Source organism: Triplophysa dalaica, chromosome 2 (genome assembly GCF_015846415.1).
Source record: "Triplophysa dalaica isolate WHDGS20190420 chromosome 2, ASM1584641v1, whole genome shotgun sequence".
Lineage (NCBI taxonomy): Eukaryota > Metazoa > Chordata > Actinopteri > Cypriniformes > Nemacheilidae > Triplophysa > Triplophysa dalaica.
In genome coordinates, this window is record NC_079543.1 from 16,974,036 (window position 1) to 16,994,350 (window position 20,315).

The 20,315-nt window shown below is 37.0% G+C and overlaps 1 protein-coding gene across 1 annotated transcript; it reads right to left on the reverse strand.

Moving 5' to 3' along the window:
• Positions 1-79: 79 nt before the first annotated feature.
• On the reverse strand, positions 80-19,912 carry spag5 (sperm associated antigen 5). The gene is made up of 26 exons (XM_056763961.1): positions 19,774-19,912; positions 19,226-19,266; positions 19,005-19,118; positions 16,836-18,903; positions 16,511-16,699; positions 15,955-16,071; positions 15,769-15,861; positions 15,555-15,668; positions 15,267-15,386; positions 14,364-14,456; positions 14,144-14,278; positions 11,853-11,946; positions 11,068-11,215; positions 9,921-9,971; positions 9,669-9,843; positions 9,441-9,574; positions 9,160-9,328; positions 8,858-8,981; positions 7,199-7,276; positions 6,546-6,672; positions 1,927-2,059; positions 1,739-1,819; positions 1,389-1,538; positions 1,066-1,140; positions 524-604; positions 80-434 (listed from the first exon to the last, which is right to left on the reverse strand). The coding sequence occupies exons 6-26, from the start codon at positions 16,063-16,065 to the stop codon at positions 363-365; spliced, it is 2,358 nt and encodes a 785-aa protein (XP_056619939.1). The 5' UTR covers positions 16,066-16,071; positions 16,511-16,699; positions 16,836-18,903; positions 19,005-19,118; positions 19,226-19,266; positions 19,774-19,912; the 3' UTR covers positions 80-362.
• Positions 19,913-20,315: the final 403 nt, after the last annotated feature.

The following is a 20,315-nucleotide window of genomic DNA, read 5'->3' on the forward strand; positions in this document are numbered from 1 at the left end:
TATATGTTAAATCACAGCCAGTTAATAGTGCTAAATGCTATCCAGAATTCATGAAATATGTTGAAAACGCTTCGCAAAGTTTTTCAAAATTTTAGTTTAATATATGTACAGATCTTTAATTAATGACACTAACAAATATTTCAGTAATTTTTTGAAGAGACTGACAAGTCCACCGGTTGTTTCAAAATGAACTTACTGGCTCAAATTTTCCGAAACATACTCCCTAAAGTTAAAAACAGCCACAAACAATTACTTTAGTTTAGTTTAAATAAGAACCTATGAGGGGAAAATTACAAAAAGAACACTTATTTAACCGTTAAACGCTTAAAAAAAAAAAAACAGAAATCGAAATCTGTAACACCTTATCCAAGGAATTCTATAAGCTTTTGGAGTTCAGGACAGCTCTTGACGGGATCAGGAATAGAAGACAATGTCTGTGGAAGAGAAACAAGATATTTGTTAACATTTCCAATACATATATTCTATAAATAGGCAGATTTGTACATTTTTAGGGGCCTCTTACCCGCCTCACGGTCTCAATCATATCATCAAGCAGATGTAGTTCTCGTTCCAGTTTAGTCTGGTTCATGGCATGCACCCTTTGCTACAGTAAAAACAAGACCGAATTGACATCAGAAGAGCACATAACACAAAAAAAAAATCAACAACATTATCAAGTGCAGTGGTCTTAACTGGTGGTAGATGTAAAGCCCTCTTTTGAATGTTTTTAAACCGTTTAAGATACATTTACACATGTTATAAACATTTAATAAACTCAGAATTTCTGATTTATGGACACATATAACTTATAGTTGTATAATGTATAATTGTTTATTAATCAAAAAGGTGCATTTGATCTGAAAATGTTGATAACTACTACAATTCATCTAGAACTTAAATAATTTTGTTTAAACTGCATGCTTTATACTTTTGGTCGTAAATACAGATAGAAACGTAATCATAAAAATATATACATTACAGAATTCAACTAAAGCTACATTTTCAATTCCGAGTAATAATACATGCGCATCCGGGTCACTCAGTGATGGAAATGTAAGCACTTACATGTCTCTTTGCTCGCTCTAGAACCTTGGCACGATTTTCCTCTGTTTCCATTAAATTTGCCTTGAGTTTCTCAACCTAAGAACAGAGGATGTTTGCGTTACGTAAGTGAGAAAAGCCTACCAAAATGACCTCTTACAATGCGGATTTCATTGAGGTTTACTGTGATTTCATTCTTTAGAAATTTGAGATGTAATAAAATACTATTTTTGGCTTGTGAGCAAAAAAATTCTGACTTAGGTTAGTGGTGTATATTGTGATAATACAGTGTGATTGTATTATATTATGTTGATTGCTAGTTTGAGAAAATCCGGAAGCTATCAAACCTCTCTGAGCAATTTAATTCTGTCATCTAAAGCTGTAGTACTGGCAGCTGATCGGAAACCGGATCGCTTAAGCTCCTCCCTCAGGACCTGAGCCTCCACCTGTGCCTGCTGTTCCGATCGACGCAAATCAGCAACCTCTCGACGCAACTCCTGTTTACCACAACCAGCAAAGACAAGTTATTATATAACACATAAAACCAGTGTGGTCATCATGGTCTAAAAAAGTGTGAAGTGAAGTGAAAGTGACCTATTTGTCAGGTATGGTGACCCATACCCGAAATGTGACCTCTACGTTTAACCCATCCAGAGAGTAGTGAACACACACAAATACACTGTCAGTGCGTACTTACACTGTTTTCTGCTCTGTATTTGTGAGATGCTTCCATTTTTTCCTCCAGTTCACTACAAAGTTTCCTTAGGCTTCTTTCGTCCTTTAAAAAACATTGAAAATGAATCCCAAATGCATAACCTAAAAATTTTTTAAGGCAAAACATCCAGTAAAGAAACATTTTTTTCTGAAAATGTCAGCATGAGTTACCTGAGTTTTCTGCACCAGGGCCGCAGCATCCTTCTCCACCCGAGTCTGCAGTTTAACAACATTCTGCCTCAACTCCGAGATCTCCAGAGTGTGTCTCTGAGATACTTCCTGCAGCGCCTCCTGCAGGCCACATCTAAGAAAGCAAATAATAAACATAAATGTTACCAAAAAGTATGGGGTGAGGCAATGTCTCAAAGTACAAATTTGATTTAAGTGCAACTGTTTGCATGGATTAAAGTGAAAAATGTCATATTCCATTAACCAACACTTTAATTAAATAGTCAAGACCAATAGTGTTTTCAGAAGAAATGTTTTAAATAGCTTTCATATTGCCAGTTTGCGTATTTTAAAAGCTATTTTTATTCTATGCAAACATTATACTTACCTTGACAAATAAACAACCAGCTACATAACTTCAGTGCATGTTTTTCAGGGCTTGACATTAAGCGTTGTCATGTGGTTGTCTTTCCGACAAGTACATTTGTCATTCACTTGTCGGAGTACAAACATTACTTGTCCAAACATAAAAAAATATAACTTCATATGAAGTGTCAGTATAATGGTTTTGGATTTTGAGTGCTCAAGTTCCTACTAAGCGTTTTACCTAGTGCCTGAAGCTGGTTATACTCTCCGTGATTGCTATAGAACAAAGGCAAGCAGTAAATATTATTAGTAGCAGGGCTGTAGGTTAACTTCTACAAAACCTCTGTAACACAGGCCAAACAGTCGTAGCTAGTGTTGTAGTCGAGACCACCTTAACAGAGACTAAGACCAGAGGGTCTCGAGACCAAGTCATGACCAAGACGTTGAGGGGCCGACACCAAGACAAGACCAAGACAAGACCAAGGCAGGCAGAGATCGAGTCAAGGCCAAGACCAGTTCCCCTAAAATTAATCTAAAAGATCATCATAACACTCAAGTCATAATTACAGAATCATCCGTTCTAAGCGTTCTTATCTAATATTCAGTAGCAAATACGTCTTCAGATCACGTTAGACTTTATAATATAAAGAAACAAGATCTAATACAAGTACCATGTTTGCAATCACATCTATGATATTGTGGACCTTTGTATTCAGTTTGTTGACAGATTTCTTCTAGGACAATCCCCCATTCTTCTCTTACCGGCACAACACTCAAGGCTTAGCTTAAGCCAGGACTATGCCTAAGTTAAATTAGGATATTTAAGTCAATTTTATTCAAATGCCTTGGATAAAAATACTGCTGGTGTGCATCTTGAGACAAAACAATGGCAATGACACATTTTCAGTTAAGACAGCTCAAACTTTTATTTTAGTCTGAGACTAGTCTTAAGCCATGTGTGTGAAACGTGACATTAAAGTTCTACATCCAATCACATAAAAAATGTTAACACTTAAATCAGACAATGCACAATCATTTTATTGTAATTCCCACAGTTATGGATTTGAAAAAAAATCCAGAGACCATCAAGTCTGGTCTCGGTCTTGTCTTGGTCTCAAAGTCAAGTACTGCAACACTAATCTTAGCACAAGCATCAAACGTTTATTGTCATCATTAAATGTGCAGATCAAAACATGAATAGGCAGGTAACTGACAATTTATTTAAAAAATTAAAAACACAGTACTTTACATTACTGTACAAAAGTGGTATATTTGTCCACAAAGATTACTGTAGTATATTACTGTATTTACTATAGTATCTAGGAATTTTACCCCAGCTTACTATTGTGATTTTGAATTTAACTATAGTATACTATATGCTTACTCTAATTTATTAATTTACTAAAAGGGCATAAACATTTTCCATAGCAAATACTAGGGATGCACCGATACAATTTTTTAACTACTGAGTACCCATATTTTTTTGGTACTCGCCGATACCGACACCTTTAACCGATGCCTGTATAATGTACAATTATGTTTATAAACCAGTATCTTACTGGTACATTCTTTTTCTTATGTTTTTAGATCTACTTAAATTAAGTAAAAAAAAATGATAATTGGCACAATTTTACTAGCACATTTATGTCAGTTTGCTAAAGTAAACAATATACTCTGTGGTCGAATTATAAAAAAATCAAGGTGGGTGGTGTGGTAAAATGTGAGTGTATTATAACTTGTTCAAGTCAACCAGACTTTAATTTTGATGGGACGCCGCAAAGTGTTTGTTTAAGTTAAGTGGACTTTTATTTTGACGGATCGCCGCAAATGGTGTTTGTTTATGTATTTGTGTCCTCGTGCAGTGAAACACTGGCTCTGAAGCTTCACAAGCACAATAAATTCAGGTTCAGTACACGCAACCGCACCACTCTTTCACACACAGTCACGCAAAACAAGCAGAATACATATTTAAACAGTATCTGAATATTTCGTTAGCTTTGAGTGGTTCAGCGCTAATTTCTTGTTAGGAAATAATACATTTACCAGATTGCGTGCCATTCTGTGTTGTACAGCAAATTCTGGTTTTATTTGTGGATTCCTCGATTCTGTCCGCGTTTTGGGCTTTGCGGAAATCATAGGGCTTTGTGTATGTCACGTGAGGTATCGGTCATTGGTATCAGTGTGGCAGTATGAGTACAAGTACATGGAGCTTGGAATAGGACTGATACCCGATACTGGTATCGGTGCGTCCCTAGTAAATACTGTAGTACACAGTACAGTTTAATGGGACTTTTATTTTGACGACTTGTCGGAAAATGCCTGAGTTAATATGTTTTTGATGATAGCTTCACTCAAACAGTACAATGCTGGTAAAATAAACTCATAGCAACTCTGGAGATGAAGTTCATGTGTTCATATACTCATTTAGTCCTGATGCATACAAATCCTAGACCTACAGTTGTGTAGTATGTTAAATTGTGCTTCTCATTTCCTCAGACACATAAATAACAGGATTCCATGTCTGTGAGCAATGCGCTATTGATCAATGTCCCACACAAACAATCACAAGGACAAACGCACTTCACACAAACACGCAGCTCTGTCTAATGCACATATTTTATTATTCTATATGTCATACTGCACAGCCCTGAGTGTTATTTTTATGTCTGGTTTGTCAAGTAAAATTCTCTCTTCTCTCGAGCCCTGGTTGTGATAGGTAGCAGTTTGAGTCAGTCTCTGGCTCAGTGCCAGTCAAAGCACTGTATGTTCTTATCACACCGGTGTGATCATACGCATCAAAGGGTTAAAATCAGGAAATGTTCCTTTATGACATTAATGACAGACGGGTGCCCTGCAATTGGTGGAAAGACGTTGTGGAAATGGAGAACCTTTTCCCATGTGTTTGGATTACGGATGTGATCAAAATTCAGCTGTAACCTTACCTACATTTTTTTCAAATAACTTTTCATTACCAACAAGAGATAATTGTTGACAACTTTATTTACACCACAAAGACCTTGATTGAATAGTCTATGTTCGATTACCAGTGGCTATGGGCGATTTAAAATGGTAAAGTGGCAATCAGTAAGTTTTTATTTTAGTAATTATTGAGCAAGTACATTAAAGAACAGTTTAAAACTGTGTCATTTCATCCCTGGATTCACCACGGAAAGCTTGCAATAACGGTTTGTAATTTTCCTTGTGAGGTAGTGTTTCTTTGTAAATCCTTATTTGGTGTCTTTCGACTATGCGTCATTTTGTCACATTTGTGAACAGAATGTAGAGGATCTGGCTGCTTGTCTGCGTGTGGTGCGGTTGGCATTGTACACAGAATTCTTTTCTTGGAAACTTTTAGTATTATTTATGGCGCCGTTTAGTACTTTTACTTTGAAATGCCAAGCAGCGCTGACATCTGGGGATCCATCAGATCCAACTGATGAGCGTTTACAAAGAAGAAGGGAATGTGATAGGACTGCGAAAACAGGAATTAATATTGGCAAGGCATTTCAAAGGCGATAAAAGTAACATTAATATTAGTATTATCTGGGGACCTCGTGTGATTTAGAAATGACCTCCTCACGTTTGTATTTCATGTGGCGCACTCACAAGGGATAAGTGATGCCTGTGATTTTACTAAAAATTACGGACTGATTTTCAGCGGAAATTATGACAAGGCTTTGCGTATAGTTTATGTACAAATATATATCATTATACACAACACAATTATGACCGTACCTGTCAGCATTTGAGACCTGGGATGGCGGATCATATGTCCGGTTCGAGTTACGAGAGACCCCAGGCCAAAATGGCATTATGGCAGGTATGTATATGACCAAGCACCCGAAATAATATCAAAACACTTCAACAAAGCCTCCATTTGCGCTATTTGGGTCTGTTTTGTTCTTATTTGCTTCATGTTGTATCATCTGCCATGTTATCGGTTATGTTTATTATGCGCTACTGATGGCAGTGAAGATTCTCACCGGTGAACTGTCGTAGGCCACACGTGACATATGACTAGATACATTAGACTCATCCGCGCAGTTGAGAAGTGCCGAATCACAACTCATGTAGAGAAAATCCTCTGCACATCACTTGCAATAGCAATTACGAACTGAGATGGCGACAAAGAGGCCATTCTTACGGATGGTCACTTTAATCATATCGAAAAATATAGAAAACTGTATCACACATTTTCTGCTCAAATCATTATATTATAAACTTGCTCTCTTGTCTCCAGCATTTGAGTTACTCACATGGTCTGCTGCAGAGTCTGCTGTTCTGTGTCTTTCTGGGCTTTCAGCTGGTCAATGGTCATCTGAAGATTGGAAATGGTCTCATCGAGATCTGACAACAGCTCCAACACACAGCTTCTTCTCTCATCTGAGACAACACCAGTATATTAACATCAACCATTATCTTCAACCATTAATAAGCCACACATTTAAAAAAAAGGTAAAATAACAGAGTTATGAATAATAAAAGAAAGGTGAAAACAAAATGTATTTCATGTTCACATACACAAGTTACACAACGTTTATAAGCGTGTACGATTACAATGCACGAGTAAGGGTTAATGAATGAGTTTATTAAAGACACATGTCATTTTCACCAGTAGTGGTGCATATTCAAAACAATCCTAAAGGCACAGCTTGATGTAAATGTCATATTCTCAGAAAGTGGAAAGCTAGACACAACTACCACCACAGCATTTTTTCACGAGACTCAATGTTTTCCAGGGTTAAATGTTGAGTATGAAGTTATACTGGATAAAATAGTGAATTTGTCTGGAATTAAACATTATTGGAGGTATTTGGGATGAATGAAGCACAAAAAGTAAAAGCACAGGGGTTTTTAAAAGAAAAACATTGTACATATTGTGTTTATAGTCAGTAGAGAGAGACTTGACCTTTCTCTTCTTCGTGTACATTTGGGGGTATTCGGGTAAAAGCACTGACTTCACCGCCAATGCCATCTTGTTGCTCCTCTGAAAAACAGAGGTCTGCACGATGACTACACCATCGTCTCACTGTAATCTTTTATTAACATCAAAAATTATTTAAATTTCAAAATATTATTCTAAGCTTTGTCATTTAACTAGAATGCTGCAAACTGACACTTTAAATTATTTACAGCTGGTTTAAGGGTCAATATCACTATAAAGTGGCTTTGGTGTACTCCTTTGAATCACAGAGCCATGAACATAATGCAGAATAATGATATTTTGAGGTATAATTCTAAATGGCCAAATATTTACAGACATACAACTACAACAAGAAGAAAATACTTTATTTACACTATTTTCTTTGATTCAATGTATGTAATGCATGTCCCACACACTGCTCAGCTAACTTCATTGAGTGTAATAAGTGAATAAATGACATACAATTTAACGATTAAGCTATTTGATTATTTTTTTATATAATTTTTATTCTATTTTCATGATAATATTAAGCATTTTGCATAAGTATTTTAAATTGAATGCCCCTCTAAGAAATCAACTGATGCACTCAGTGACATACTGTCCCCCATTTTACCTTTCCTTAGTGGAGGTTAAAACATCTGCTGTACACACAGTAACTATCTACACTTATATTTCTCAATTTTCATCATACTGTGTTTGTAGTTGGATGTTGTCAACCTTATCATGTCCACAGTCATAGTGAAATATTGATTAATATAAAAACTCTAAATATATATTCAAAATACATATTTTAAACATTGCACAGTCAGCTTCAATTGTGAATCACTTCGCTAACTGCAGGTACATTGTGTGTTCATTAAATACTAACTTTAGACAAAAATGTCCACCATGTCACCAACAAAATATCATATTATACAACAGTTATAACAAAAAATATAACTGTAGACGCTATACATGAGGATGATATAAACATTTTTGGCAATATTGGTATCAGCAGGTGTTTTGATGATGATATATTTTTATGTATTCTATTTTGAAGTTGTCCATAACAGGGTGGACATATTTTGTGGTTTAATTATACAGTGTCTGCTAGCAGTTATATAATAAAAATGTGGGAGATTGACCAACATATATTTCTAACAGCCTAATGTCTCCTTAATATAAGAAATATGAAAGGGAAAGTTAACCCAAAAATGAAAATTCATTTACTCACGCTCACATTTCGAACCTGTATGACTTTCTTTCTTCCACAGAACACAAAAGAAGATATTTGGAAAATGTTGATAACCGAGCAATTGTGGCACCCATTGACTTCCATTGTATGGACACAAATTCAATGCAATTGAATGGCTGCCAATGCTGTTCATTCAACAACATTTTTTTTATATTTTCTTTTGTGTTCTGCAGAAGAAAGAATGCCACACAGGTTTGAAATGACAAGAGCGTGAGTAAATGATGACAGCATTTTTATTTTTGGGTGAACTATCACTTCAAGTTAAATGGAACTTTTTGTGTGATACTGACCCTTAAATGCAAATTGTTTACAAAATATATAATACAACAAATTATGATTATTATTATTTTCTAGCCTTGACTCCCTTAAAAACATGTCTTATTGTAAAGAAATTTAAAACCCAAACACACCTGAAAGCACAGGAGGCTGCGTCTCAGATTCATCGGTCTTCATCATGGCAACCATAATGGAATCCACAAAAGAGCTAGAAGGATGTCGATGAGACTGCAATACCTTATCTGAACTTTCTGATTCCTGTGCAGTAAAATAAGCAAATCATCATTTAGGGGTGACAAGAGGTCATTTAAATGAAAAAGAGTCATTTCCTTTCTGAGTGAACTATCCCTTTAAGAACAATACAGAACTTACATCCAAACCAATAATATATAACATGAAGGCAAAGCATGAACATTGACACGTTTAAAACGGAGACCTTGTTGCCTAGAGATTCTTTTAAGTTGTTAGTGAGAGAGCAGACTCTATGGCATAGAAGGAGGACATCTTTAGATGCCTGAGCCATCTTCTCTCCTTGTTCCAGCAGCAACTGTCGAGCTTTATCTCGTGTGCTCTCCAGCTCTTCCTGAAGAGAGTCCTTCTCAAGCCTTGACACATAAGAGACAGCATAAAAAAAAAAAAACTGTAATTACTGATCAGAATCACATTTAAGAAAAAAAAAATACACTTTAGAGGGTATGGACAAGAGTAGGTTAATACCGTAGTTGTCCCAGTGCTAGTCTGAGGTCTTCACACTCTAAGTTTCTCTCCCGGAGGCCCTGTAAGTGACAGCGCAGCAATCTCTCACTTTCCTCCATCTGTTCCTGTGCCATTTCATTCTCTGCCTGCAGAAACTGAAAGAACAAAGCAAAACACAATGTAGGATGACCTGGCATGAGAGCTAGTGTAAATAATATCTGCTAATATTGTTCAATAGAAATGACTAACCTCTGTCATTTCTTTGGCACTAGACAGTTCAGTCTGGATCTGAGTAAGTTGATTGAGCTGACGGTGATGAATCTCAGCTTCAGCATGGAGTTCCTGAATCAGACTTTCTCTCTGTGATAGCACTGCTTCATAATCCTGTATTTGTTTCCAGGAAGTCTCCAACTCTACCTCAAGACTACCAAAGCATTTGTATAAGAATACGTTGGCATACAGCCAGAAACAAAAGTAGATTGATGGGATTCAAAGATTTACCTGTTTACTTTCGCAGTAGCTTGATGACTGTCATGCACTGCCTGCTGCATCCTAAAGTACGCAAACAAATTATGAATATAATATTTAGACCGTATTCGTTTATCAGCTAATATTCCTGATAAACCTTTTTTTATGATTTCAACTACACAGTTTTAAAAGGATACTCGACACAAAAATGAAAATTTTGTCTTGAATTACTCCCCCCAAGTTGTTCCAAACATGTACACATTTCTTTCTTTTGAACACAAAGACTGACATTTGGAAAACTGACATATCTGGGACATCACTGACCACCATAGTAGGTGCCACATAACGGTTTGCTTTCCTAAATTCTTCAAAATATCTCATATTGTATTCAAACATATGATAACGTTCCAGAAATGACTGTTTCTAACATTTCTCCAAACATATTTCTGTGGGTTCAGTAGTAGTTTATATACAGGTTTGGAACAACTTAAGAGTGAGTAAATGATGACAGATTTTTGTGGAGTATCCCTTTAAAGTACTAAACAATTGTCTTTATTTTCTCACTTTAAAGGGATAGTTAACCCAAAAATGAAAATTCTGTCATCAATTACTCACTCCCTAGTTGTTCCAAATATGAATTTCTTTGTTTGTTTGAACACAGAGAAAGATATTAGGATGAACGCTTGTAACCAAACAGATCTTAGACCCCATTGATTACCATAGTAGGAAAGAAAATAGGGATGCACCGATATGTCGATTTTGGCCAGCCTACTTTACACTATTCTTCATCCTTCAAACTTTTCTGGTATATTTTTTATTTAATAAACAAATTATAGATGTTCTTCCAGAGCAGGTTGGAAAAAACCCAGACGCACGCATCACTAGTATCTACATACTTTACCTACATCAAGAATGTTTTGCATGTAATAGCAGTAAGTAAATGATCACGACAGAAAGACAGTACTGTACTGAATTTTACTCTTAAAAAGTATGCAGCTGAAGAAGTTTAACCAGAGGAAATTATTATTTATCAGCTATAATAAATCTGCGCCCAATGATCGATATGTCCGATGATTTATCGTGCATACTTGTGTTAATTTATTTTTGGGTGAACTATCCCTTCAATAATATACTTCAACTGATTTCAAAAGGCAATTTTCAAGAGTGGTTAATCACACACTTGCTGGTCTCAGAAGCGAGGGTCTTTTCTAGGAAGGCGTATGAGGCCAAGGTGGATGTGACAGTGGCCGAGAGCTCGGTGTTCGTCCTCTGCAGCTGAGAGCGCTCCTCTTCTGCCTGATTCAGCTGCTCCCTCAGCACTGACATCTCTAAACAAACACAAGCAACGTCAAGCAAAAGCTTAACCTTTTGACTAAAACACCCATTAACAAGGGTTGTAATGGTGAACATATTTGTACCGAACCGTCACAAGCGGTCACGGGGAAAATTCCAAATGAACTCATCATTCCAATGCCCTACTCCCTTCGAAGGTGAGAGACCTCGTAGTTTAGATTTTGGGGTGAACAGGGCATTTACGTGCCATTATGTAGATGATTGGAACGCACTTGGCAAAGGAAACAACGTAATTTCCTCATTATCTTCAGCTGGCATGTTTACCTGTAAACGAAGGATTGTGTCCATCAGCAGATGTCGCTGTTTTAATGGCATAACTTAAGTTAGTTTTATATATATATATATATTAGTGCTTATTTATTATACAGCATACTTTAAAAACTTTTTAAAATATAAATGTATGTTTATTTGCAAACAGTTCTGCTTATGCCATTAAAACAGCGACATCTGCTGACGGACACAATGTTCAATCCAAAATCTAAACTCCAAGGGCTCTGCCCTTCGAAGGAGTAGGGCAAAGGAATGTTGCCCATCACAGTTCAATAGGAAAACACACACCGTTACACCCCTAACAATAACCCATTTGAGAGACATAATAAACCACTGTTGCACCTGATGTCATGATGGTCTGCTGCATGTTCAAGTCTGCAATCTGTTCACTAGCATCTTGCAAGCTTGATCTCATCTGCTCCAATTCATTATCCAGCTGGGGAATTATGAAAGGGTAATAAAAAGTGTGTTTTAATTTTATTAAGAGAGAAGGGTAACTTCATTCAACAAATTGTATTATATTTTGTATTAAAGATCGGGAAACATGCCATTTCATGCATACTGACTTCTTTACACTAGATGTGTTTACAAGGACAAATCGGATTGAATTTAATGAAATTTATTTTATGTCACAGACATCAGCTTAATAATGTACAATTCATAAGCCCAAAATAATGTCTACATAACAATGAAGCAAGGTTGTTACAGCGACTTAAATATGCTTTGGAAGGGTCAGGGCCCGGGCCCATAAATCACCTTAAGTGTGCCCTTAAATATACCTTAAGTTTTACTTAAGTTATTCTCCTATTGTCTTTGGTAAAGAGAAATCACCCCTTAATTGTCACACTTATGGGAAAAACTTAAGGTGCTTTATGCAACCGGGTACAGATGTTTTTACAATTGTAAGTAAACGATACATAAAATTAATGTTCGGTTAACTACTACGAATATAAGTGAAATTTTATGATTAGATATTTTAGCCTACAGTACGTTTGTACATCTGCAAATGTATAATGCATAGAAACATTAATATGTTCATTTAGAGATGATAAGCATGTGGAAATTTGTACCGCTTTGTCAGATTTATTTTCTTTAGCAACAGCTGCTCCTTTCCACGGGTCATACGCCCTTACGTCTGTACGAGTCAGCGTCATCTTTGCACAACTTCCTACTCCAGTTTCTAATCTGATCAAGTGTTTACATGTCCCATCAAGCAGATTACAAACGGCATAAACCACGCCTTACGATCCTATTGAAATTAAATCGGTTTGGGCATTTTTAATCTGATTGACGTGTTTATATGGAGCGTGTTATGGGATAACATTGGTCCATGTAAACGCAGCTACTGTTAATCTCGCTGGTTTCTCATGCTTAATATGTGACCCTGGACAACAAAACCAGTCATATGGGTACATTTTTCTAAATCAATATTTTTACATAATTTGAAAGCTGAACAATTAAGCTTTCGATTGATGTATAGGTTGTTAGGATATGATAATATCTGCCGGAGATATAACTGTTTAAATCTCTGGAATCTGAGGGTGCAAAATAATCAAAATATTGAGATAATTGCCTTGAAGTTGTAGATAAGAGGCACTGTTACTGGTTATCCACTCACAAAAATAAAGTTTTGATATATTAAGGGCAGGAAATTAACAAAATATCTTCATGGAATCTTTATTTAATATCCTTATGATTTTTGGCATAAAAAAATGATCATTTTGACCCATACAATGTATTTTTGGCTTTAACTTAAAATGTTCCCGTGCTACTTAAGATTTGTTTGTGATTCAGGGTCACATATTGCAACTTGTTAAATAATTTGTTGGACGTATGATGTAGGATTACTGTACTTGATACACTCCCCCAGCACTCCAACTTGTTTCGGAAAGTTTTTTTAAGTCTCGTAATAGCCTTATTCCTTGTTTCGTAACAAGGATCCTATTCCTTGTTTTGGGCAAATCTCCTGGAAAAGCACACCCACGGCAAGGCGAAAGAAAGAGCCCACCCACGCACCATCCAACGAGCGATAAGGAAGACCCGCTTATCAAGATCGGATGCACTGTGTCAAGATTGACTGCCCTGTGGGCCTGCAGCTGCAGCTCGCTACATCATTGCGATAGCTAGAGAAGTTGTGTGTTTGTTTGTTCACGGCATTTCACAGATGGATGTTATATAAACGCTGGATATAAAGCTGGATTTGGAGATCATTTGAAACTGATAAAATGGCGCGGTCCCAGTGCAAAAAGATGCCGGACATGAACTGCACGTAGTAACTGAAACAGAGTCATATGTCTGTGTTCTGTTGGCAATTGGTGTGTACGTGCATAATGTTAAAAACACAAAGGAATTAATGCAATGATGTATTGTGTGCTCGTGCTGTAGTTCTGTCCCCCTGCCTGCCTCGAGCAGCTCGTCTTTTTCATGAAATAATCGTGCAGCTCTATCTCTCTTTTATAAATTTGATCAAACTAAATACACTTTGAAGACACAACGTATGCAAAACTGTTGTACAGGTACTCAAGATTAATATGAGATTGGCAGAAACTGTGTATGTTACCCGGTCTTTAAGTTGTATTTAATGTTGAAGAACATATGGGTTGAAAAAAAGAAACCAATGGTATGAATCTGACCAGGTCTCTCTCCTCAACAGCTCTGTCTCTCATGGCCAGATGCTGCTTGCTCTGCTGCATGGCAGTCACAGTCCTCTCATGGAGCTGGTAAAGCACTGGGTTTGTCTTCTGAATCAACTCTTGAGCCTTTCTCAGCTGCCAAAAGAAAAAAGGTGGGAAAACGGTTACTTTCTTACCATTTTATTTTAATATATAGTGGTCGTTGCACGTGCAGTCTTACCTCCTCCAACAAACTCATGTGATCCTCTTGCTTCCTTTTCAAATGTACATTGGCAGCATTGATAGACTCTGTATACGACTTGCTCAGTTCAACCTAGGAAAGTTTCCACAATTAAAATACTTCTCGCTGCATACAAAGGAAATCACAGCATAAATTAAAGTAAAAAATAAATAAAAAGACAAAGAAACTGCATCTTAGGCCATGTGTCCACCAAATAGTTTTTTCCTTAGTGTAATAGAATTGTCTTGCTTTTAATAAATACCAGCAGCTGTCATTTTATTCCACAGCGCCAAGCGTTTTTCCACACTCAATGTTGCCTCTTGTCATTTACCCCCAGTCTATAAGAGCTGAAAAATCTTTATATTTAGGCCGTCCAATCAAAGTGCAGGAGGGGCAGGGCAAATACCACACCAATAAACCCACACATTCTACTTGTACATCATATTGCTGTGTCAAGTTGTACTGAAAAACAATGCAGAAGTTAATAATTCTGTGTCTGGGTATACTGTAAAATAAATCTGCACATTTGCTGCCAGCTGGGGCGCCAGAAATGAACGTCAAATAACAGTTATTCTGTGTAAAATTACAGGCTTTCCCTGTTTTTCTTGTATATTTGCAGTCTTTTCTGTAATTTTACACAAGACTACCAAGAGATTAACATTCAGATAATAACACAAATTAATTTGGTTGATATGCCATCATATAGCAACCAGTGTCTTGGCAATCAGCCTGTGCTTTAGAAGAGACCCTGCCGTTTTTAGCAGTGTTACAACACTTTGGTGGACACATGGCCTTACTTTTGGTTAATAAAATGTAATAATCAGGAGGAGATATTTTATTTGAATTATTTTAAATAATTCTCAATAAATATTTTAATATAGCGAAGCAGTTGAAATGTCAGACCAGGGATGGGTAGGCCAGCGTGAGGGCGGACATCAGTTCCTGGTGAGACCCAACACTCTTTTCTAGCTTTGCCATCTGACTAGCCTGATACTCTCTTAACTGTTGTGTTACACTGAAAGCCTGCACAAAGACAAACGTACAGCATAAGAACCTAAGGTCAATAGGCAACTTATACAGCAATCAATTGCAATAACTGTTGATAGTCAAATATACTTAAAAACCTCTATGGTTCAATAAATAGCTACCAATACCATGTATTCAGGAAAATATTGTGAAACATGTACTCACCGCTTCCTTCTCCTGAAGAGCCTTTTCCATGTTCTGTCTCATGTCGTTCATCTTCTGATCCATCTTCTGCAGTGTTTCCCTGTATCTCCTGTACATAGACTTCATCTGATGGACCTACAGCACACACAACTTACTATGAGCTTTGATTTCTAGTCAAGGATATACCATAAAGCAGAGACTACTGATAATTAACCGATGGGAATTAAATACATACCTGTTTAGATAAAGTTTCCTGATCTACATTAACCATGTCTCCAATCTGTTTAATTGTGAAGATAGAATCCTCTGTGCTTGACTTAACTGAACACTGCATAAGAATTACATTGGTTATTAATACAACCAGCTTTTAATGTTAAAGGCTTAAACAAAATGGTTTATGAATTTGTAGAGCATCTCTCACCATTTCAACCCTCATCTCTTGAATCCTGTTGTATAAACTCTGAAGAATCTCTTGATCATGCTCAAGACTCTGAATTCTCTCCTGGGCAGTCACATACAAATCTTTGTACATCCCATTCTAAAAAACAGAATTTTTATTTATTTAATACAACAGATAACTGTATAATTTAACATCATGTTCTGATCTGGATGTGATTATGTTGTTTTACATTTAGCTTTGTGTATAATGTTAAAAAAATGTTTTTGATGCATGACATGTTCTCACATCTGGATACAACAAGGTTTTAAAGAGATACATCACCAAAAAAAGTTCTTACTTCTGCAGAACAAAGAATGTTGGTAACCAAACAATTGTGGTGCCCATTGACTTGCATTGGTTTTGTGTCTATACAATGGATGTGAATGGGTGCTGCGATTCTCGGTTACCAACATTCTTCAAATATCTTCTTTTGTGCTTGGCAGAAGGAAGTCATACAGGTTTGAAATGACAGATGGGGGGAAGAAATGACAGAACTGTATTTTTATATTTTACTAGACTTTAAGCTATATGCCGTCACCTGTTTGAGCTCAGTGTGGTCTGTCTGGATAAGTTTATCTCGAGATCAGATGGAGAAGTTTCTTTGCTTGGATTATAACCCCGTGCAGAGGTGAGTTGCTGGGAGAGAACCTCCACCATGATGAGCGTGGAAGTCAGTCTCTGCTCCAATTCTGATCTGGACAGATGCTCTAGATTTCTAGAAGTCAGGCTTTGGAGACAGAGTCACAAGAGAAATGTAGATCGCATTCATGCAACAATTGATGTTATTAAATTGAATTTACTTAAAAGTTATATTAAAGCAAATTTGGACTTTTTCTTGTAGATAGCAGCTAAAGTTGACTTACTTCCATAGAAGAGAGTCCGTTCTAGTGCTGGCATCAGAAACAGGAACATCTTTTACAATCTCAACCACTGCTGAAGTATTCATGCACCTTTCCACTCGCTGAACAGGGGTTCCCCACACAGAAACACTGCGCATCTGTACTGGAGACGTGCCCACTGAAGCATTGCAGTGATTCACTGGTGCTGCAGTAGGAGCAATCACCTTTCCGGATGCAAGCATCAAGAGTTCAGCCATCTGTCTGAGCTGTTCCTGAAGAGGCCCGTTGCTGAAAACAGGGGGGTCATTCAATATCTTCTGAATATCCCTAGAACACATTTTAGCCTCTAGATCTATTTCCTGGGGTGGTTTTGCAGGAATGGGTGTGAAGCTAAAAGTATTTGCCAGGGTTGTGGAGTTGAACTGTGGGGGAGGCAGGGGACTCTCAGGCAGCTCGGGCCACAGACGGCTCAACATGTGTTCATGCGAAACAGTCCTGCTTACGCCAGACATCTTCGGAGTACATGGACCTGTCAGAGGAATAGCACTGGTATGATCTTGTGAAACAGAGATAGCGTCGCCAGTCTGATCACACAGACGCATGAATTCAATCTCAGGAAGAATTCCCTCTACTTCTAAGCCCTGCGCATTATCATTGACGTTGTTGGATTCAGAGTCAGCTATTTTAGAAACGCATCTCGAGGAGAAGATAAACCCCAGGTTTCCTCAGCATGTGAGAAATCTGCCTCTAGATGATAGTCAAGGTGTTTCTCAACAAACTTTTCGGCTATGATGAAGTTGTCATCATTGGGCAGCTTGTATTTATCATCACTGAGGGATTGTACAACATCTGAATTTCGCATCTTATTTTCATAATGGCTCAATGCTGACAAGTGCTGGGTTGTAACATTTTTTGACGCCTCCATTTCCAGGCACTTAAAAGGTTCAGACATTTTGTCTGTAATGTTTCCATAAGGTAATGTTATATGACCACCTGCATTTCCAGACTTTTCCGTTAGACTTTCTGGGAACGTCGGTGACTTGGTACAGAATTCAATTTCAGAGCTTGACTTCTCCATCAATAAATTATCTTCTGTAATATGACAGTAAAAATGGTCAACATGTTTGCTTCCAGGTGTTAACACAGCAATGCTTTGACCATCATTGTGACTGATGTCATTGTGACCGATGTCATTAAAACAGTGCTGACCCTGTTCCTTGGCAGGATTCACCATACACAAAGACATTTCAGACATCTTTGATAGATCAGCAATTTCTATTTCAACCCCTAAGCAACTAAAGGATTTCAATGTGATCTCTCCTTGTCGACTAGATGGCTCGGGAGGTCTTTCAGAGAGATCAGTAAGCTCATCGTCGCTGTGGTTGGCTGCATTTTTCTCACAGTGAGCAGTGAGATATTGATCAGTTGACTGAGAGGGATGAAACATGGAATCAGCTGTACTCTCTTCAGATGAAACCACATGGTCCTTCAAATCAGAGTAAGAGTGATCCATAGGCTGATTATTTACTGATAAAGCCTCTGTGTACTCTTCAGAAATGTGAGTTTTGGTACCAAGACTTGGCAAATGATTTCCGGATGTTGGATCCTTTACAAGAATGGATTCATCTGTAATAATTGAGCTCTGGTCTGATGTCTGAACCTCCCCATCTAGACACACGAGTGGCTCGAATGTGACACTCCACAGCTCACATCCAGAAGTCTCTTTCCTTTGATTTGACATGTAGGAGAAATCTGTATAATCAGATCTGCACATATGAGAGTATGGATGATCGACATGCTCTTCATTGGTCTGATCATAATTTGTACACTCTACTTGGTTGGTTTCATTCAGGTCCATTTCAGTTGACTGATTATTTTCCATAGCCAGACATCTAATGAGAATCGACTCATCTGACATTGCAGGTTCATCCTCAACTACAACTTCTTCAAGACACACAAATGATTTTGATGTGACATCTTTATTTTCATCGGTGGCTTCCACAGTTAGTTCATCGCTGTAGGTTTCTGGTGTGTAGGTTAGAGTTTGAACATTACATTTGTTAAAAAATGTTTCCTCAATGGGATCTTCATGCTGTTTGAAAACAATGTCAAGACATAAAATTAATATTAGTACAAAGGCAACACTATTAGTAAGAAATAAAATCACAGCGGCGTGAAAGCACGTCTTCTTACCTTGATTTCAGGGATGTTCTCATGGCTGGGAGCATGTTTAGGGAATAATTGAGTCTCCTGCAAATTCTGCAAATCATTCTGTACATCTCTGAATGGGACTCTGTCTGATCTTTGCTATAATGTAAACATAAAACTATATCATTTGTCTGCTAACGCTCAATCACATGTTCACAGCTATAACATAGATGAGGCACATTTTAGAAAATGCATGAGGCACTTACATGTGACATCTTCCTAATTGATGACGTTTTTAAATTAAGATCTGTAAATACACAAATACACAGGTGCACATAATAAACACAACATGTAATAAACATTCAATCATTTTACAGCACAATCGCAAAATAAACACAACATATTCATTTCATATCAAACTGTCATCTGTTTGGATTGTGCATAAATCAAAACGTAATCATGGTTCAGTTTTCAAGAGATCTTAATTGCATAGTCTGCTTCCTTAATAATACTGCTTGCAAAACTTCTAATTATTAATGCAATCACAAGATATCGCCATTGTTTACAGACATCATACAGTAACCTGTTATACGTAACGTTAAATTTATACACTTGTTTAACTCCTGTATGCTAATAAACGTTGCGGTATTATTAGATTATTCCGGGTGTTTTGATAGTGCGTAAATCTTACACTAACGTTACTTTTATATGTCCAGAATTGTAACGTTACAGTTAAGATACAGCCTTAACGTTTGTGACCAAAGATCCATTTATATCATTATTAATCGAAATTAAAACAAAATGCGACTCTTACCTCAACACATTTAATACTTGTGCTAAATTACTCATGAGCGTTAAACGTTAATGTATAATTTAATCGTGGATTTATTCAACTAAACATCAGCGTTATTTAACCGCCACTCTCACATTCAAAATATGACGCACGGTCGTGTCATTGGATGAAACTAGAGAGTGACATACGGAAGCCCGATTAGGACATTCGTTGTTCACAAAACGGATATGGAACATTACACTGCCATCTAGCGTGTAGTTTAAGGACAAGGGACCTAATTTTTCTCAGCAAGGGTCAAAGTAAATGCATTATTTTGGTTATTTGACAAGCTCTTTTAAAACACCCCGTGGTTGTTGTAGATTATCATCTGAAAAATGTTTTAGTCCGTCTATTTGATATAATATACTTTTCTTGTTAAGTAATTCAACAAACAATTTAACAAAATTGCATCAAGATTTAAATCAGTCTCAAACTAAAACGTGTCCCTATGTGCCCCACACAAGGACAAATTGTTAATCTCTTATTTGACAGAAGCTTTTGTTTGAATCGTTCATGAGACTCTG

Coding starts and splice junctions, on each gene's coding strand:
- spag5 (XM_056763961.1), bottom strand. CDS start 16,065: ATGTACAAAGATTTGTATGTGACTGCCCAGGAGAGAATTCAGAGTCTT. Junction 15,862..15,954: donor AAGAGATGAGGGTTGAAATG/GTGAGAGATGCT, acceptor ATTCTTATGCAG/TGTTCAGTTAAGTCAAGCAC. Junction 605..1,065: donor TAGAGCGAGCAAAGAGACAT/GTAAGTGCTTAC, acceptor TTTTTACTGTAG/CAAAGGGTGCATGCCATGAA.